The 19,428-nt window shown below is 41.0% G+C and overlaps 1 protein-coding gene across 1 annotated transcript in view; it reads right to left on the reverse strand.

Moving 5' to 3' along the window:
* Positions 1 to 210: 210 nt before the first annotated feature.
* l(3)76BDm (trafficking protein particle complex subunit 8 homolog l(3)76BDm) overlaps positions 211 to 19,428 on the reverse strand; it is a 136,851-nt gene continuing 117,633 nt past the window's right edge. The window contains exons 12-15 of the mRNA XM_068360097.1: positions 19,087 to 19,275; positions 18,141 to 18,391; positions 6,925 to 7,020; positions 211 to 1,287 (exon numbers count right to left, since the gene is read on the reverse strand). Coding sequence (XP_068216198.1) covers positions 990 to 1,287; positions 6,925 to 7,020; positions 18,141 to 18,391; positions 19,087 to 19,275 — 834 coding nt within the window. The 3' untranslated portion in view covers positions 211 to 989. The remainder of the gene's footprint in view (positions 1,288 to 6,924; positions 7,021 to 18,140; positions 18,392 to 19,086; positions 19,276 to 19,428) is intronic.

Raw genomic sequence — 19,428 nt, forward strand, 5'->3', positions numbered from 1 at the left:
ACAAGCACAATCAGGACTTTGTCAAATATTTTCCCATCATACCTCATACATTGGTCCTAGTGGAGAGTGTAGCCCACATCTTATCATTATTATAATTGTCATAACTAAATTGCTGCTCATTGAAAATAGTGATCATTGCTTTTCTTCATGGTGTAAACTCCGATGAGGAACAACTTACAGGAGTTAGGTTTTCTCAATAATACAAGTTACTGATCTCATCATCATCATCATTATTATAAGCCAAGCTGCATCCCAAGCTGGAAAGGCAGCTCGGTATGGCAAAAGATATTACGATGTAAAGAATAAACTATTAGAGAAATAACAGAAAAAATCAAATAAGATAAATAACAAATTAAAAAAAAATAACATATACAAACAAGACTCATATCAACCTTGTCAACAAAAAATCTTATGCACTAATAGTTGAGAATATTTTCATATACAAAAACAAGTAAATAAAATTCTTATAACATTAAATCTAAATGATTCATTTGCAGTGAAGTCAATTTATGCAGATTAAGAACAACTCTTTATTTATCCAAATTTATTAATGTATCTGGTGTATATCAATTAATATAATAAACTATACTACAAAATATACAATATAAACTAACACAGTACAATATAAACAAAGGCAGTCTTCACCTTTCAATAACTTTTAGAAATATACATATACACCTTTACAAGGATAAACTCTATCCAAATGCACCTCTGAACAAACATCGAATAGATAAAAACAAGATCAAAATCCAGGAGATTAAAAAGATTTACACACTGACTCGCTAATAAACCCCATACAACGTTAATAGAAATATATTGTGTTCACAGATGAATATTTATATGATCAGGGCAATGTTAGGTCAAGCACAACTCCACACTTCAAGAGGAGAATGAATGAGTAGTCATGTAATTTCTGTCTCCAATGCGAACGTCTGTCGTTTTTAAAATGAGTGACAATGAGGGAATTTACACGAGACTAACCAACAACGCTAACTGTTATGGGAATGATGATGATGGCTGACTTTGCTGTTCGACTCCCTGACAACCACTGCCGTCTGCAGTTGGCACAGCTGTGGCACGGGCGACTCTGAGGATTCCGCGTGCAGCCTCAAGGCCGTGAGGCTGAACGTCCCTAGACAGTAAGTGCCTGGGAGGGTGACCAAGGCACAGACAGGCACCTTACTGTATCCCCAAGGTTGTAACTCGATCTTGCGGACAGTCCCTCCAACGTACAGCACTTGAGTGTTGGACTGCGGAGAGTACATGTGGTGACTCGTGTTTCCAGCGCTGAAAGAGAAAAAAACAACGACTATTTCAACTGCTACGAAGCCTTTCTCTAATCATTGAAAAAAGCTGCAGTGCAGATTAACATTATAAATTTTTTCGAACATGAGGTTACGAAAAGTTCTAAAAGCTAAATAGGTTCGTAATGCGGATTAGATTCATGGAATTTGGGTCATTTTATCTAGTGTTGGGGGCAGGGAATTGCTCAAGGCTAAGGAGCAACTAGGAAAATTTGTAAGATGCTGGACAGGAGGACTTAGTAAAGGAAGCAGGAATGCAGGTACAGTAGATGGGTACAAATCAAGGCAGAAGAATGCAGCTAAGACCCTAGATTAATTCCTAGTGTACTGATGGCACATCCCTACAAAGGGGAGTTCCTTAAGAGAAGGAGAGTTCAAACCTTTACTGTATGTACAAGACCAAAAAACTTTAACTTTATAGATTCCAGAACTAAAATTCTCTCAAAACGGCTCATATTAATTCGTTAGAGCATTAACGAAAAATTATCTTATTTCAAACAACAAAATAATATGCAACAGAATCACAGATTAAGACAACCATTTACCTCCAGATCACAGTTTCCCAATATAAGCTTTTCATGGCTTAGCTCAAGCCAAAAAGAAAAAAAAATCCTTTTCTGCAAATCATGGCAGACGATTTTGGTTTGTTTCACGTCCTTTTAATCGTTATAATTATTTTGAGTTGCCATATTACACCTTTCTTTGAATACTAAACTCTCCTGGTAGCCACAGTTAAGAGTTCAGATGTGTGATTCATTGATCTTGTTACAATACCTGATAATGACATTAATCTACTTTCCTTTTCCTTATCACCCTTTCCCCTTTTCAGTCTATATCTCAATTCCTTGTTTATGGCTACCTTTAAGAGGTTGCCAAGTACAGCCTGAATTGTGCATTGATGAAATTAAATCTTGTGTTAAGCATTCTCTATGTCTTAGTCAGTCTACCTACTCTTAGCATTCATCATGATTAACCTTCACATTCTCTCTTTCATCTCGTAGAGGTTTCCAATTCTTGAACATGACCTCGCTCAAAGTTTCCTCTGTCATTTAACCTTTGAAGCTAAGATGATGTCAAAAGAATTATCGACTTCTTATCAACTGAGATTAAAACTGTTATAGAATACAAGAATTTAGCTTCAAAACAATACTTTAGCTGTTTTACTACAACCGAAAATAAATCCATGAAAAAGAATTTTTTTTTCATATACAGGTCCATTTGCCACAAAAATCTCCCAAGAATTTCAATGAATGAGATCTGCTTGGTCTTATTCAACTATTTAAAAAGGACAGACACTTTTGGTTTTCAAAATTCAATTTCTAAGGCATCAAAGGAACTGCTCTTAAATAGCTTATGAGTTCACAGATGAAGCAGTTCTGAGCAGATTGAATGGTGAAAAGTTAGCATGAAAACTACTGGTCAGTATAGGGCAGAAAGTGAAACAACTACACTTCCCCAACCTTATCCCTACATTAAGGGGTCGGTTGCCTGATGCGCAACCGACCCCAATGACTTCTATCAAAGGTATCCTCTTCCTCCAAACCTCTTCTCTCCCTATCATTCTTCACCTTACCTCACAATCTAATTCTCTGCCTCCCTCTTGATCTTCCCCCCTAACAAGTTCCTCCCAAGCCCTCCTCACTCCCTTCCCACCATCCATCCTTAACACGTAGCCAGACTATCTTAGTCATGACACTCTTCTCATCTCGGTAATCTTCACTACACCTGCCATTCTTCTTATTTAATAACTTTCGAATGATTCAAGCTGTGATATTCCCATAATCCACCTCAGCATTCTCATCTCTGTTTTCTCAAGCTGTGCTTCCTCTTTTTGTCTTAAATCCCAAGTTTCTGATTCATATATTAACAGTGGTCTTACTACTGTTATAAATCATGACTTTCACCTTGATTGGCCTTTTCTTATCACAGACCACTCTGGCTACCTCCCACCACTTTCCCCAAGCTACTTTTAACTTATTCTCAACTTCACCCTCATATCCTCCCTCCTTATTTATAGTAGATCCCCAGTATTTACTGTAAATTGTTCTAACTTATAACTGCACCTCTCGTTTCTTGTATGGCAATCCTATCCCTACCTTCCTTACTGCTAACCATAGCTTCAGTCTTATTCACATTCACCCTCAAACCACCCCCTTACATAGCCTTTTGCCACTACCACCCTTCTCTGTAATTCTTCCTCATTTTCAGCAGTAATCGCCAATCATCTGCATATAGCAACTTCCACAACTCTTCATTTCTGATCCCCTCACCTAACATATCCACGACCAACACAAATAAAAAAGGGCTTAATGCTGACCCTTGATGTAATCCAACAGTGACTTCAAAGGTTTCTGTTTCTCCTAAAGCTGTTATTACTTTTGTCCTTGTTCCTTTGTAAATCATCTCAACCCTTCTAACCAACTTCTCAAGGACTTTCCTCTTCCTCAAGTACCAAAACATCACTTCTCTTGGAATTCTATAATAAGCCTTCTCTAAATCTACAAAAGCACAGACAAGCTTCTGCTTTACCTCTAGTCTCTTTACTGCCTTACTATAAAGATGGCATTCACAGTCCCTCTCCCCCTCATGAATCAATACTGCTGCTTCCCTATCTTTAATATCTCTCTCGATCTCTCATCTAGTACCCTCTCTAGAACTTTCAAGCCATACTCTGTTAGTTTAACAGGATTTGGGACAATCTAAAGGTTTTCAAAGGCCAATCATGAATAGCAGAGGCAAAAAACAGTGATATTGTTCTATCAAGCAGGACAATGCCCTAGAGACTGACCATATATACATATGATCAGCACCCAATACCCCTCTCCACCCAAGCTAGGACCAGGGATGGCCAGGAAAAGGCTGCTGATGACTCAGCAGATAGACCTATAGGCTCCACCAAACAAACCCCCCCCCAACCTTAGTTCACAAGGCTGGTAAGGTTGCAGTGACCAAAGGAACTAATGGGTTTGAGCGGGACTTGAACCCCAGTCGGGCAAGGACGTTACCAACAGGCCACCAGGGATATAGATGAAAATATATTACATAGGGATGATGACATTAAGAGGAGATGGAGAGAATATTATGAGCAACTATTGAATACTGAAAATGAAAAAAAAAAAAAAGCTGGGAGAAGCACAAAGGGTGAGGGGCCAGTGATGGAAATATGGAATACATAAGGGAATCGGGCATTGAGTAAAATGAAGAGTGGTAAATTACCAGGCCCATTACAGTTTCAAATTAAAATGGTTGAGATGCTAGCTACAGAGGGGGAAGAATGGATGCTGAATTTATTAAAAGCAATATGGGAAGAGGAAATAATTCCTCATGCCTAAAGACTGAGAGGAGAGTCTAATGGTATCTATATTTAGGCAGAAAGGGGACATTATGGAAAGTGGTACCTATAGGGAAATTAAACAAGCAGAGGGCAAAGCAACCTGTGACCATAAATTACACTGGGTGGAGTTATCATTATTATTATTATTTATTATTATTATTATTATTTGCTAGGCTACAACCCAAGTTGTAAAAGCAGGATGCTATAAGCCCAAGGGCTCTAACAGGAAGAAATACCCCAGTGAGGAAAGAAAACAAGATTACAAATAGAATAGTGTGCCCGACAGTGGAAGACCAAAGTACAGAGGATTTGGCACTACCCAAGATCAGAGAACAATGCCTTGATTTTGGAGTGTCCTTCTCCTAGAAGAGCTGCCAAACATAGCTAAAGTCTCTCTTCTACCCTTACAAAAAGGAAATTAGCCACTGAACAATTACAGTGCAGTAGTTAACCACTTAAGTGAAGAAGATTTTTTCTTTTATCTTAGTGCTGTCCAGTGTATCAGGACAGAGGAGAATATGTAAAGAATAGGGCAGATTATTCGGTGATGTGCAGACAAAAGAAAAATGAGCCATAACCAGAGAAGGGTCCTACATTGCACTGTCTAGCCTCTGAAAAGACCCAATAATTCTCTATTGGTACTGTAGTATGTAAACAGCAAAGACAAGATGAAACACACTACATAAGAGGGAAAAGCAAAGCATCCAATGGGGAAAAATCTTTTAGTGTTTTATTTTCTTGGAATTTATTTCAACCAAGGTTGTCCCACTTCTTAACATTACCATGGGCTTCACTTCTTAGAAAACCAATCATTTTGTTCAGTTCTACAAAGGTCTAAACATGTGACTAGATGGTCAGGCTAAACTAATGAGTTATTATTATAATATAATTATTTCTTGCTAAACAACAATCCAAGTTGGAAAAGCAGGATGCTATAAGCCCAAGAGCTCCAACAGGGAAAATAGCCCAGTGAGGGAAGGAAATAAGGAAAAGTATTTATGAGAAGTAATGAAGAATTAATATAAAACATTTTAAGAGTAACAACATTAAAATAAATATTTCAATATAAACAATAAAAAAAGACTTGTGTTAAGTCTGTTCACATTAAAAACTTTTGCTGCAAGTTTGAACTTTTGAAGTTCCATCAATTCAATTGCCCGATTAGGAAGATCATTCCACAATTTGGTAGTAGCTGGAAGAAAACTTCTCGAATACTGTGTAGTATTGAACCTTATGATGAAGAAAGCATGACTATTAGAATTAACTGCAGACCTAGGATTACGAACGAGGTGGTATTGTACAAGAACATCTGAATGTAAAGGATAGTCAGAATTATGAAAAATCTTATGCAACATGCATAATGAACTAACTGAACGACGGAGCCAGAAATTAATTAATATCTAGTTCAGGAATTATAAATTTAATAGTGTGTAAGTTCTTGTCCAACAAATCAAGATGCAATTCAGCAGCTAAAGACTACATAAGAGAACTAAACCTGAAATAAGGAGAAACGAAAGAATTGAAACACTTTTTTAGAATATATCGATTACTGAAAATCTTAAAAGACTTTCTCAATACAGCAATTTTCTGTACAATTGAAGAAGAAACAGACCGAATGTTTTTCTCAAAAGTAAATTTGCAATCAAGAATCACACCTACAATATTAAGAGTCATATAGACTTTAAGAAACATTATCGATGCTAAGATCTCTATGTTGAGGAGCCAATGTCCTCGACCTACTTCCAATCATACTTTGAGTTTTGTTAGGGTTCAACTTCATGGCTCATAATTTGCACCTCTTCTTCTTCTTTGTCTACATCTTTTCCCACTTATATGTGGGGTCGATGTTTCTGGTCAGCTTTCTCCATCTACCTCTGTCCCACAACTCATCGCCGGTTAACCCCTTTGATCGAAGGTCATCCTTGATACAGTCCACCCACCTTCGCTTTGCTCTCCCTCTCCTTCTCGCTCCCCATGCACTAATTTTAGCTAGATCTCTATATTAAGGGTTTTGGTATTGATAGAATTGATACAGAGCGAAGCATCATCTCCATTATGCAATGGAATTTTCAACTACTGAAATCACATTTCCTTTCTTATCAGTTTTAAAATGATGAGAGTCTTCAGCAAGGCTATTTCTCAAGAAGTGATGTATAAAGTAGAAAAGGCCTTTCAAAATGACCTAGGAAATGTCAATCAAAAGTTAGCTTCAGCTACTAACTATAAAGAATATCAATCAGTTGCTTTGTAGCGTAAATGTCCACGTAAGCTACTCTAAAAACTTACCTTACAGACAAAGTCTCAGGACTGAGATTGAGGTGGGTGATGAGACAACAGGCACTGCAGTTTTGAAGATGTAAATCAAACCTTATGCTGCACAATCTGCAAAATTCGTAAGAAAGTCAGCTGAGCTTTCTTCGCTGCTTGACGTTATATCAATTCGCATCAGACAACACTAAATATAGAAAATTGATTATCCATTCAAGCCAGCGGCAACCTCTTTACAACCCTTTATCTCCTGTAAAAACATTTGCTTGTCATACATTTCTCCACTATGATAAAATATGTCTGGAATTTCCAAATGACTCTGTTTAGGGATAAGGCTGAGAATAATACTTTAAAAGTATAAGAGTTGAATACATGTAAAGTATGCATGAGAAAATGAACCAATTTCTGAACTAAATTCAATAAAAATGTAATCATGTCAAATTCCAATTCAAAGATCTGGTGACATACTTGATGCATTCAAAGATGGTACAGTAGCAAATACACATAAATACTGTACAGCATTATCCATCAACAAAATATTTCAGTGACGGAACCGATTTCCATCAAGCCTTATAAGAAATGTGTGAAGAAATTAATAAAATGATGGCTTGCATTCTGCATATCTTAACTTTTATTTAAAACTACGCTTGATGTTGTCTGAAAACCCTAATATCAGTACAAACCAAAATGACAAATTTGGAAATAATTTGTAGTTTTACTAATTATACAAACTTTGAGCTCTTTACAGTGGATATTATTTTGCTGAATGCTGAAAGCTAGCCAAAATTACAATTTTGGAAGAAATTTGTATTTTTCTTAACAATACAAATCTGTAGCTATTTATAGAGGATATTGCTTTCAACGAAGCTGAAGGATGAGTCAAACTTTTAGCAAGGGTTAACCACCCACCCACTAGTTAGCATGGGGATGGGGGTAGTAGCTACCCCCACTCACTCACACACCTGGGCTGTGAACCCACTTTGCTTAGAGGTTGGGCTTCAAGGGGGACAGTTGCCTGCGGGCCAATTTGAATAAAAAGCTACAGGTTTATATCGGGAGAAATACAAATTACAGTACTTCCAAATTTGTGATTTGTTCCAACACTATTTATAGGGGATAACTTACCCTTTAGGAAAGTAAAATTTGGAAACCAAATCGCCTGAAATTACACATAAAATCAGGCTATAAATCAGTTTAGTGAGATTGGTGTTATTGGTGGAAGTTCATGCCAACGGGCTTTTTGGCTTTGACCCGCGGTTTTCCCCTTTATGAGATTTCCACATGACAGGAGGAAACCCTATACCCGCTAAAACCGTGCTACATATGGTCCGAGGCCTATACAAGCTGTGTGCTCGTGATACTAGCAATGTGACTGGCTAGGTAAGAGTTCTTCCAAGTCATAGGAATCTTCAGAGGTTACAAAGACAGTAACCAGCTACCCCTCTCTTTAGGGCATGGGGACACAAGTATTGAAATAATACCAGGTTACACAAGGAAAAATGATTTACCTGCAGATAGTTGAGGTCAGCTTTGCGGAGGACCCACGGAGCTGATTCCCTAAGAGAGGAAAAGATGAAGAAAAGAAAGAGCCAGTAATTCTTAATTATTCATTCAAACTAATCCCGGGTAACCTTTAACCTCAACCCTCTGCTCCTTGTCCATCAAGGAGCTTGAGGTGTTAAATCACATTGTGTAGCCACCACAGCACCAATAGAAAAAGTTTCCATAATCCTATGGGTTACGTCTTGCAGGTAGTGGGCAGTGAATATCGTCTGAAGCTTCCATACGCCTGCTTGTAGTACCTGCGCCACAGAGTAGTTTTGTTTGAATGACAGGGATGTTGCAATGTCCCTGACATCATGAACTCTGGGTTGACATGTTAGAGGAAGATCAGGATTCACGGACAGGTTGATGACCTTGCGAATCCAAGAGGAGATGGTGTTTTTCATAATCCTCCTCTTGACCTTGCCAGTGCTGACACTCAGGGACCAGCTGCAGATATCCTATTTGAGGTAATACCGCAAACTCCTTACTGGGCATAGTAACAGTTAATCTGGGTCATCAATTACAGTACGGAGACTCTCACTCCGAAATGAATTGAATCTAGGATCCGCTACCCCAGGATTTTGAGTTTTTGCAATGAACTCCAGGATGAAGCTGAGAATTACCTCTCCCCCATCCCCTTGAATGGGCAATATCATAAGGAAGACCATGTAGTTCACTAACTCTTGGCAGAAACCAAAGTGAGTAAGAACACCATCTTCAGAGTGAGGTGGCGATCTGTTGCCTGGCGTAGTGGTTCATAGGGGGGACCCTTCAGAGATTGAAGGACCCGAACCACATTCCAAGGAGGAGAGACAATTCCATTGAGAAGGAAATGTCAACTTTCAATCTTAAGGCAAAGTTCAAGGCTGAGCGATAGCCTTCACCGCTGAGATTGAGCAGAGTTTTTTCTCCCTGAGGTATAAGAGAGAGGATTTGAGAGGAGCGATACTCTTTCCACGACACCAACCACAAAAAATACAATAGACCACTTTGCATGATACAGTATACAGTGGTTGAAGAGTCCCGGAAGTAACCAGACATCCTTTTCATAACTGGTTGCAAAAAGCATCTCTTCCAGAGAAAATGCTGAAAAACCTTCAGGGGTGAAGTCATAGTGAAGCTATGGCTTTGTGGAATATTCTTGCGTGTGGTTGTTTGAGCAGCTCGGGAAGAAGTGGTAGCTCTCTCAAGAGCTCCTGTGAGCAGATGCAGAAACTTTGGAAACCATTCTGCATGCTGCCACATCGGAGCTATGAGGGTCATTGAGAGATCTTATGATGCCCCTAGTTTGTTTATGAATTGTCTTACTAGCAAAATGGGGGAAAAGCACAAAAACATCCAACCTGTCCCACGGATGTTGGAAGGCATCCTGCCAGATGGCCTGGGGATCCAGTACTGGCGAGCAGTACATTGGAAGTTTTCGGTCGAGAGACGTTACAAAGAGGTCGATGGTTGGAGAACCCCAAAAAGTCAGGATTTTTTGCAATCTGATGGTTCAAAGATGACTCAGAGCCAACTATCAAAGTTTTCCTGCTCATGTTCTCTGCCAATCGATCATCTTGCCTGAAATGAATTTGGCTGAGAGGGTTACAGAGTTGTCTTCCGTCCATCTCAACATTTTCACAGCTAGATGGCAGAGGGGCTGAAAAAAAAAGTGCCTCCTTGTTTGTTGACATAAGCTACTACCGTGGTGTTGTCGCTCATCAGCACTACACAGTGCCCTGAAAGGAGCTGGGGGGATTGCATGTAGGCTAGAAAAGCTGCCCTCATTTCCAGGTTTATGTAGCAATGTTGCTCGGACTTGGACCACAGTCCGGTGGCCATGTGTTGCAACATGTGAGCCCCCGACCTTTCTTTTGACATATCTATAAAGAGCATCAATTAAGGAGAAGGAAAGAGGTCTACTCCCCTGAGGAGGTTGGTGTCTAACACCCACCAACTCGGGTTTCTCATTTGCTCTAACCCTATCAGAACCCAGAGGATAGGAGGGTGTTTGAGCTTATGCTCAATATTTTTCAATGAGGCACATTTGCACCGACTCGCAGCAGTGTCCTGTTAGCTCGAAAAAAGTTTCCTGATCGCTGATTAGTTAGAATTATCTTGTCCAACCAATCAGCGATCAGGAAACTTTTCCGAGCTTAAAGGGCACCCCGGCGAGTCGATGCAAATCTGCCTCACTAAAAAGAATTGACTATAGATCAAAACATCTTCAGTTGCCACTGGAGAAAACAGATACAAAGACAACCATTGGGCACCAGCCTCTCTAACGAGGACAGGTGACCCAGTAGCTTTTGCCACTGACGAACTGGTGACTTGTCTTGTATTAGAAACGAGCTATTTGCCTGTTTCAGTCTCTTGTATCTTATGGACAGAAAGACTTTGCCTTGTTTTGTGTCAACATTCATACCGAGATATACCAGGTTCTGTGTACGGAGCAAAGAGAGCTTCTCTTGATTTACCGCGATCCCCAGATAGTGGCTAAACTTGAGGAATTTATCTCAATGTAGGAGAAGGATCTCCATCAACTCTGCTATAATCAACCAATCGTCTAGATATCAAAGTAGACAAATGCCGTTCTTGTGAGGCTAGGTCAATACCAGAGAAAATACTTGTGTGAAGCTTTGAAGTGCTGTGGACAGGCCAAAGAACAGTACTTTGAACTGGTATATCCTGTTGTTGAAGATGAATCTTAGATATTTCCTTGATGACTGATGAACTGGATCTAGCGTTAGCATGAAATCCAATCGTCTAACAGCCTATCTGACCGTTTGAGCCCATTTCCATTCTTTACGGAGTTTGTTGAACAAATTCATACAGAACTGACAAGTCTACGACTGGTCTCCATTATTATTATTATTATTATTATTACTAGCCAAGCTACAACCCCAGTTGGAAAAGCAAGATGCTATAAGCCCAAGGGCTCCAATAGGGAAAAATAGCCCAGTGAGGAAAGGAAATAAATAAATGATGAGAACAAGTTAACAATAAATCATTCTAAAACAGTAACGTCAAAACAGATATGTCCTATATAAACTATTAACCCTTTTACCCCCAGGCTATTTGGAAATTTCCAACCCTTAACCCCCAGGGGGTTACTTTTTTCCCAGCACATTTTGCAGTATATTTTTTTTTAAATTGCTCTAACAGCCTTAATTTTTGTCATAGAGAGGTCAGGTTGGTCTCATTCTCTTGGAAAATGCCTGAATTTTCTGAAAAAAATTATCAAAAATATGAAAAAAAAAATTTTATAGCATTTTTTTTCAAGGACATACCGGTACGTCCATGGGGGTAAAGGGATGGCTTTTGTGAAACGTACCAGTACGTCCTTTGGGGGTAAAAGGGTTAACAACGTCAAAAACAGATGTGTCATATATAAACTATAAAAAGACTCATGTCAGCCTGGTCAACATAAAAACATTTGCTCCAACTTTGAACTTTTGAAGTTCCACCAATTCAACCACCCGGCTAGGAAGATCATTCCACAACTTGGTAACAGCTGGAATAAAACTTCTAGAATACTGTGTAGTATTGAGCCTCATGATGGAGGCCGCCAGATGACTTTGTGACAAGAAAGAGTCGACTCTAGACCCATCCTAAACCTCCTGGAGAGCATCCTTCTCTAGCATGGTCTGGACCTTGGCCCAATAGTACCTGCTCTTTTACTGATACTATGGTATACGAGCTCATCATTGCTGGATATGAGAGAGAGAGAGAGAGAGAGAGAGAGAGAGAGAGAGAGAGAGAGAGAGAGAGAGAGAGAGAGAGAGAGAGAGAGAGAGAGAGAGAGAGAGAGAGAGAGAGAGAGAGAGAGAGAGAGAGAGAGAGAGAGAGAGAGAGAGAGAGAGAGAGAGTGTGTGTGTGTGTGTGTGTATTAATGGGACGAGGTAACCAGCTCGGAGGACAGAGACCGAGCAAAGTTCGGCCCCGTAAAAACTCCTTTGCGACCTGCTTTTCAGGCATCCTTCCACCAGTTTACTGGTCGGAGGAAGGTGCTCCCCCCCCCCTTGAAGGCGACCTCGTCTGCCATTGCTTCCTCTCCTTCTTAAGCCTTGGGAGTGAAAAGAAAGCTTGGGTCCTTGCTTCCTAGATGCAGGTTGTCTTGGGGGTTGAGAGTTTTTCTGCTGCCTGTCGTGGTACTGGTGATGACTTCTTTGGCTGCGCTGCCACAGAGTACTGGTGACATGTCATTGCCCTATGGAGGAGAGAGTCATGGCTCACCTTCCTCCATCCTTCTGCTACAGCATCAATGTCCTCTACGTTGCAGAGGGAGATGCCGTCCATCGGGGAGTTGCAAAGCTTCATTGCTCCCTTCTGAAGTACCGATTCCTAAATTTTGAGAGGACAGAGTCCCGTCTTCCCAAAATCCAATTGACCCATAGGTTGAGGTCGTCATGGGTGAGAAATTCCACCGTCCTGGCACCTAAAAGGAAGAATACTGAAATAGCCTCCTTCTTCTCATTGGAGGAAAAGTCTTCATTCTTGAAAAGGTATCATACCGTCCCTAACCAAAACTCCAACCATGAAGCAGCCTGCAAGGAACACTTGCAACCCGCTCTATGTTTGCAGCATCAGCAGCCATGAATGTCAATGGTAGAGGTGCCAGATTGTCCAAAGGTGTTCTGAAATTGCCGGATCTAGAAGTAGTGGTGATGGGTCTTCCTCTGATATCTCGTAGTACTTCCTGTGTCTCATGTAAGGAGTAGCAAGTAAACGAGAGAAGTTAACCAATCGCAGGGTCTGCGAAGTTCTTGTTACCTGGGCATTTGCCCTAATCTTTGCACCCTTGATCTCTCCAGACCAAGGCAAGGCTACCTTAGTCTTGGTGAGTTAAGGAGTGCCATAGAGGAGGTCAAGAGCGGTGTTCTTTCACTACACTGAAACTTGGTCCAATTCCCCCAAGAAGTTGACCTTCCTAATACATTCAAGAACCTGGGGAAAAACCTGGTCAGAGTATTCCTGCTCCAAGGGGGATATCTTGGGGCTGGCAGGAGTTAGTAACACCTTCTGAAAGTTCTGATCCGTCATCAAAGGGGTCTTCCGCATAAGAACTAACATCCATAGGAGCTTGAGGCAGGTAGGGGTCGTCATTGGAATGGCTAGCCACAGATCGAGACCTGGGAGGGGAGGCTGCAGCTTTCTGGTCTTACAGCTATAGATTTGGAGACGGAAGGACCTGTCGAAAAAGTTGACGGCTCTACCCTAGAGCGTCAATTCTTTGAAATGGTCTTGAGATCCTTCCTTTCCCTTAGTTGGTTGACAAAACCCTCAAGAGACAGAGCTCTCCTCTGAGTTGCTTTCTTCAGCTGCTGGACTTCTGGAGCTATGGGAGGAGGTACTGGTGTCAGTGTAGACTCTGCCAAGTGTTGGCTGGTCCAGATCTATCGGAGACGGCCGATAGTTGTCAGTAAATGAAGTCTCCCTTGGAGATCTCGAGCCTCTGCTCATCCTTATGACTAAGAGATTTCCAGTAGGAGGGGTCGATAGAGGTCTTCTCCTCTTTCTCCGTGGGTTGAGCAATTCAATCTCTATTATTATTATCATTATTATCATTACTAGCCAAACTACAACCCTAGTTGGATAAGCAAGATGCTATAAGCCCAAGGGCCCCAATAGGGAAAAATAGCTCAGTGAGGAAAGGAAATAAGGAAATAAATAAAGGATGAGAATAAATTAACAATAGATCATTCTAAAAAAAGTAACGTCAAACCAGATATGTCTTATATAAACTATTAACAATGTCAAAAACAGATATGTCAAATATAAACTATAAAAAAAACCTCATGTCAGCCTGGTCAACATGAAAACATTTGCTCCCAACTTTGAACTTTTGAAGTTCTACTGATTCAACTACCCAATTAGGAAGATCATTCCACAACTTGGTAACAGCTGGAATAAAACTTCTAGAGTACTGTGTAGTATTGAGCCTCATGATGGAGAAGGCCTGGCTATTAGAATTAACTGCCTGCCTAGTATTACAAACAGGATAGAACTGTCCAGGGAGATCTGAATGTAAAGGATGGTCAGAGTTATGAAAAATCTTATGCAACATGCATAATGAGCTAATTGAACGACGGTGCCAAAGATTAATATCTAGATCAGGAATAAGAAATTTAATAGACCATAAGTTTCTGTCCAACAAATTAAGATGAGAATCAGCAGCTGAACACCAGACAGGAGAACAATACTCGAAACAAGGTAGAATGAAAGAATTAAAACACTTCTTCAGAATAGATTGATCACCGAAAATCTTGTAAGACTCTCTCAATAAGCCAATTTTTTGTGCAATTGAAGAAGACACAGACCTAATGTGTTTCTCAAAAGTAAATTTGCTATTGAGAATCACACCTAAAATTTTAAAAGAGTCATAAAAATTTAAAAAAAACATTATCAATACTGAGATCCGGATGTTGAGGAGCCACCATCCTTGACCTATTTACAATCATACTTTGAGTTTTGTTAGGATTCAACTTCATACCCCATAATTTGCCCCATGCACTAATTTTAGCTAGATCTCTATTCAGAGATTCAGCAACCCCAGATCTACATTCAGGGGATGGAATTGATGCAAAGAGAGTAGCATCATCTGCATATGCAACAAGCTTGTTTTCTAGGCCAAACCACATGTCATGTGTATATAGTATGAAAAGTAATGGGCCAAGAACACTACCCTGTGGAACACCGGTTGTCACATTCTAGGTTGTGTTGTAGTCTGGTGTCCTTCTTTGGAGAGCTGCGGTGAAATATCCATTGTAGGGGCCTCTCTTTACTGTCGGAATCACAGGAATGCCCGGAGGAGGAGCCATTGGAGGCTCATGAGGCGCCTTTGCAAATTCCTGTCGTACCATCTTTACCAGGTTAGCATAACAGTTGTCCTTTACGAAGAGTTAAACTTCTAGAAGGGTCTTCTTAAGAAGTTTTCTTGCCTACGGAGGAGTTTCAAAAAAAGGTGCAAGACGGCTGGCTGGAATACCGAGTTCACTTTGGATATTCTTCTCCTTAGCTTTGTTTGCTCTAATTGCCAGCTGTTCATTGCCCAGTTGTGTTGTCAAATGGATATGAGACCACTGACGAGGCAAACGTTGTTGGCAGGGAGAACCTTTCCTGTGAGACGAAGGTTAGTGAGACAAAGGTTGGTGAGGCGAACACAGAGGTGGCAAGTGCTGGCAATGAGAATATTGCAGAGATTATTTTAGATGAGGCGATTGTTGGTAAGGTAAGCGTCAGCACGGAGATCGCTGGCGAGGCGAACACTGTCGAGGAGAGCATTAACAAAAAGATCGCTGGAGAGGTTAACGCTGGCCAGAAGACCACAGAAGAAGTAAATGGCAGTAAGGTGTACGCTGGCGATGCGAGCGTTGCCAGGGACACCTCTGTCAAGGTGAATGTTGGCAAGGTGAGGGCTGTCAAAGTGAGCGCTGGCAAGGCGAGCGTTGGCAAGGTGAATGATGGTAGTGAGGCGAGTGTAACTGCCTGTTACCTGCCCGAGAGTACTGTATTTAGGTAAGGTGATGTGTGACCTCGATAATTATGCGCAGCGTACCTGGTTAGTCATCGAAGCCGAAGATTTGCGAAAGGGCAAGAATGGTTTAGCGAACTTGCTACTTTGGGCCAGCGAGGGCATGGCGGAAGAGTTAGAACTCTCGCCAAGCAGAGGAATTCGCCCATCCCCCTTGCTAAGAGTAAGCAGATGGGCATGCTCTCCAGCGAGGAGAGAATTTGTGTTCGTTTGCTCATAGCGAGACGAACTAGAAATTGACTGATAAGGTTCACGCTGCCATAAATGCAAAGAAGGTTTTACTCTGTCAGAAAAACCTTAAGCGCTACTCCTGGAGAAGTAGGCCTAGCAGGACGGAAACTGTTCTGTAGTGCTCTACTGACACGATGATGAGGAGCAGGAGCAGTAAACAGCCGCTGATCCCCTTCATCGTCTCGCTCTGACATGCTACGGTCAGAGGAGCTTGAAGTAAGCATAAAGGAGTCTCGAACTCATGTGTGTGACAGGCGAATATCAGCTAACGGTGGACACAAACTTTGAATACCCTCATTCTTGTGTTGAAGACTCAGGTTGAGGGTGGGCATCTAAGCAACAGACGAGACCTGGCCACAGCCAGTTTCAGAGTTCACCCCCAGGGGATCCTACAACGGGAAACCCCAAGGGGTACTCGTTAACAATTTTTCTTGCCTTGCTACCGAAGTAGCCTGAACAAAAGAAGAAGGTGTTGAGATAACTGTTGGCAAGGACACGGGAAGTTCCTTGGGCCTACAGCCTTCAAAATTTCTAAGGGGGAGACCGGAGTCTTCCGCTTGGGGAGCAGGTGGCCGTTGGGAATTAGACGAACCAAGGATACTGGGTGACCTAGGAAACACAACCACCTCTGGGCTGGGAGTTCTTCTCGTCTGAGGAATGGTCTTGCTATCTTCCTCAGCCTCATTACCCTGTCGTCTGATGGGAAGACTTTCTGTTGAACTGTATCTATGATTATACCTCTCTCTAAGTGTTCACCTGCAGAGCCTCAACAAGCTGCTCCTTAGGGGGGGAACCCAAAATCCCAAAGGAAGGCCACAACTGCTGCAAAGCGTCAGAAGTAGGAGACTCCCTTACATTCGAGGGTGCCGCCACTTCGATAGGGGAAGCAACAGAACCTTCTTCCTGAGGTTATCTTTGGTCAAAAGTCCACCACTCTTACTCGAGCGGTCCCCAGAGGATACCGGTCGAGCAGAGTTGGAATCATTATCATTACTAGCTAAGCTACAACCCTAGTTGGAAAAGAAGGATGCTATAAGCCCAGAGGCTCCAACAGAGAAAATAGCCCAGTGAGGAAAGGAAAAATGGAAAATAGAATATTTTAAGAAGAGTAACAACATTACAATAAATATCTCCTATATAAACTATAAAAACTTAAACAAAACAAGAGGAAGAGAAATAAGAGAGAAAAGTGTGTGCTCGAGTGTACCCTCAAGCACGAGAACTCTAACCCAAGACAGTGGAAGACCATGGTACAAAGGCTATGGCACTACCCAAGACTAGAGAACAATGGTTTAATTTTTGAGTGTCCTTCTCCTAGAAAAGCTGCTTACCATGGCAAGATTAAGCTGATGAAGAAGGAAGTCTGAGCTTCTTCCCTTTCAAGGATGAACCTGATGGGGAAGAGTCCCACATAGACTTCTTTCGTCAACTAGCAAATCTCTTCTACTGAGAGGATGGCCACTCCCTACACAAATTACATGGAGATTCTTGGGAGCACGAATGGCCCCTGCAGGAAGGACATGTTGGTGCCACATCGGTGCCCTTCCACACCTGGACAAACCCGCATGGTTTGAATCTTCGCAACACAACACTTTCACTATGAAAAGAAAAAAGGGGGTCAAAGAAATAGCCAGTTTATCAAAGGTTAATGGGAGCAATGGGCAAGAATGTTCGATCTCTACCGAGCCAGAATAAAGTGATGAAACTCAACCGGTGAGCATGTGACCGGGGCAACTAGTCTACCCACACTAACCCCCTCTTAACTAGCAGTAGGTAGTTATACCTTGCTAAAAAGTCTTTTGGCTAGATTGCAGCATTTGCCAAAATAATATCCACTGTATAGAGCGAGAGGGTTTGTACAGTATTCGTGTCAGAACAAAATATTTTGAAACAAAGGAAACAAAATATTAAAAATAAAAAGTAAATCCTTTTTCTGACATACCTGCTCCCAACAAAATCATGCTCAACTAGACTTGGGAAATTAGCAGAAACCTTCACTAGATTTCTTTGTTTATCTGGAGGAGGGAGAGGTGACTGTATTGGAGGCAGTGGCACTTCGGGAATGATTCTGACCGGAGGCTTCTCTTCCTCGCCCGTCTGAATTAATGACAAGTTCGGTAAACACACAGAATCACAAAGATTTTCGAGGAGGACGCTGTGCTGACCCCACGTCGTGACTCCGTTTCTCAGGCCCTGAAATATCCATTGGCACTTTATGATAATTTTGGAAACTTACTCGTCACTTTGAATATACCTGTATAATATGCAATTTATAAGGAACATTCCATTATGAAACAAACTGCAACAAAATTAAAAATATGACATCGACTATATTTCATGTTATTCATAAGATAGGTGATATTACAAGCTGAAATCAACATGAAATAGTATACTGTGGATCTTCTGGTGATTAAAAGGCAAAATGTATAGAGAATCAGAGGGTATGTTTATTCCGTGATGGAGTTGAATATTGAGAAATAACTGGTGACACGTGACCATAATTAAATTGTCTATTCCAGAGATTCTCAACTATTTGGGAATTCCACCCACACTGGAGGAACTTAAAGTTTTCAGGAAGGGTACTGAGACGACAGATTGACAAACTAAAACTGTTAGAATGTTGATTTTTTATTTGAGCTTCGCAAGAAATACTATAAAAATAATCCATGTAAAATTGCAAAATGTTTATGTACTAATATGCAAAAAAAATTAAAGTATTCTTTGGAATGCACTTTTTGAAGTACACAGAAATATGCATATAGCATTATGAAAGTCTATAGGAGGAAGACTCCAAGAAACCACAGAAAAAGGTAATACAGTAGATGGAGCGACCCAGCTATGAGGGGAATTCAGAAAGAGAGCGAAGTATTCAATAATGATCAACTCACCATCCACAAAACAGTTACAACCATATCGAAGGAATCAGCTGCAATCACACTGCGGGCATCCTTCTGAGCTTGGGTAGGCGGAGGGGGAATGTGGTCTGCCGTGGGATTAGGGGGAGGCGGATCAGCTAAGAGGTCCAGGAGCTTGGTTCTCTCTCGCAGAGTAAATCGCCACCAGGAATTCAGGGGAACCTGTTGCCATAAGAAAACCAATTGATGGTGATGCCAAATTAAAAAGATTAAAGTACTAACAATCCTAATTAACTCTATTGCTCTTTCTACTCTATGAAAGTAATGACAAGCTATTTTGGTAATACAATACAGTATTAATAAACTTTACACTAT

The sequence above is a fragment of the Palaemon carinicauda genome, chromosome 36 (assembly GCF_036898095.1).
Source record: "Palaemon carinicauda isolate YSFRI2023 chromosome 36, ASM3689809v2, whole genome shotgun sequence".
NCBI classification, from domain to species: Eukaryota; Metazoa; Arthropoda; class Malacostraca; order Decapoda; family Palaemonidae; genus Palaemon; species Palaemon carinicauda.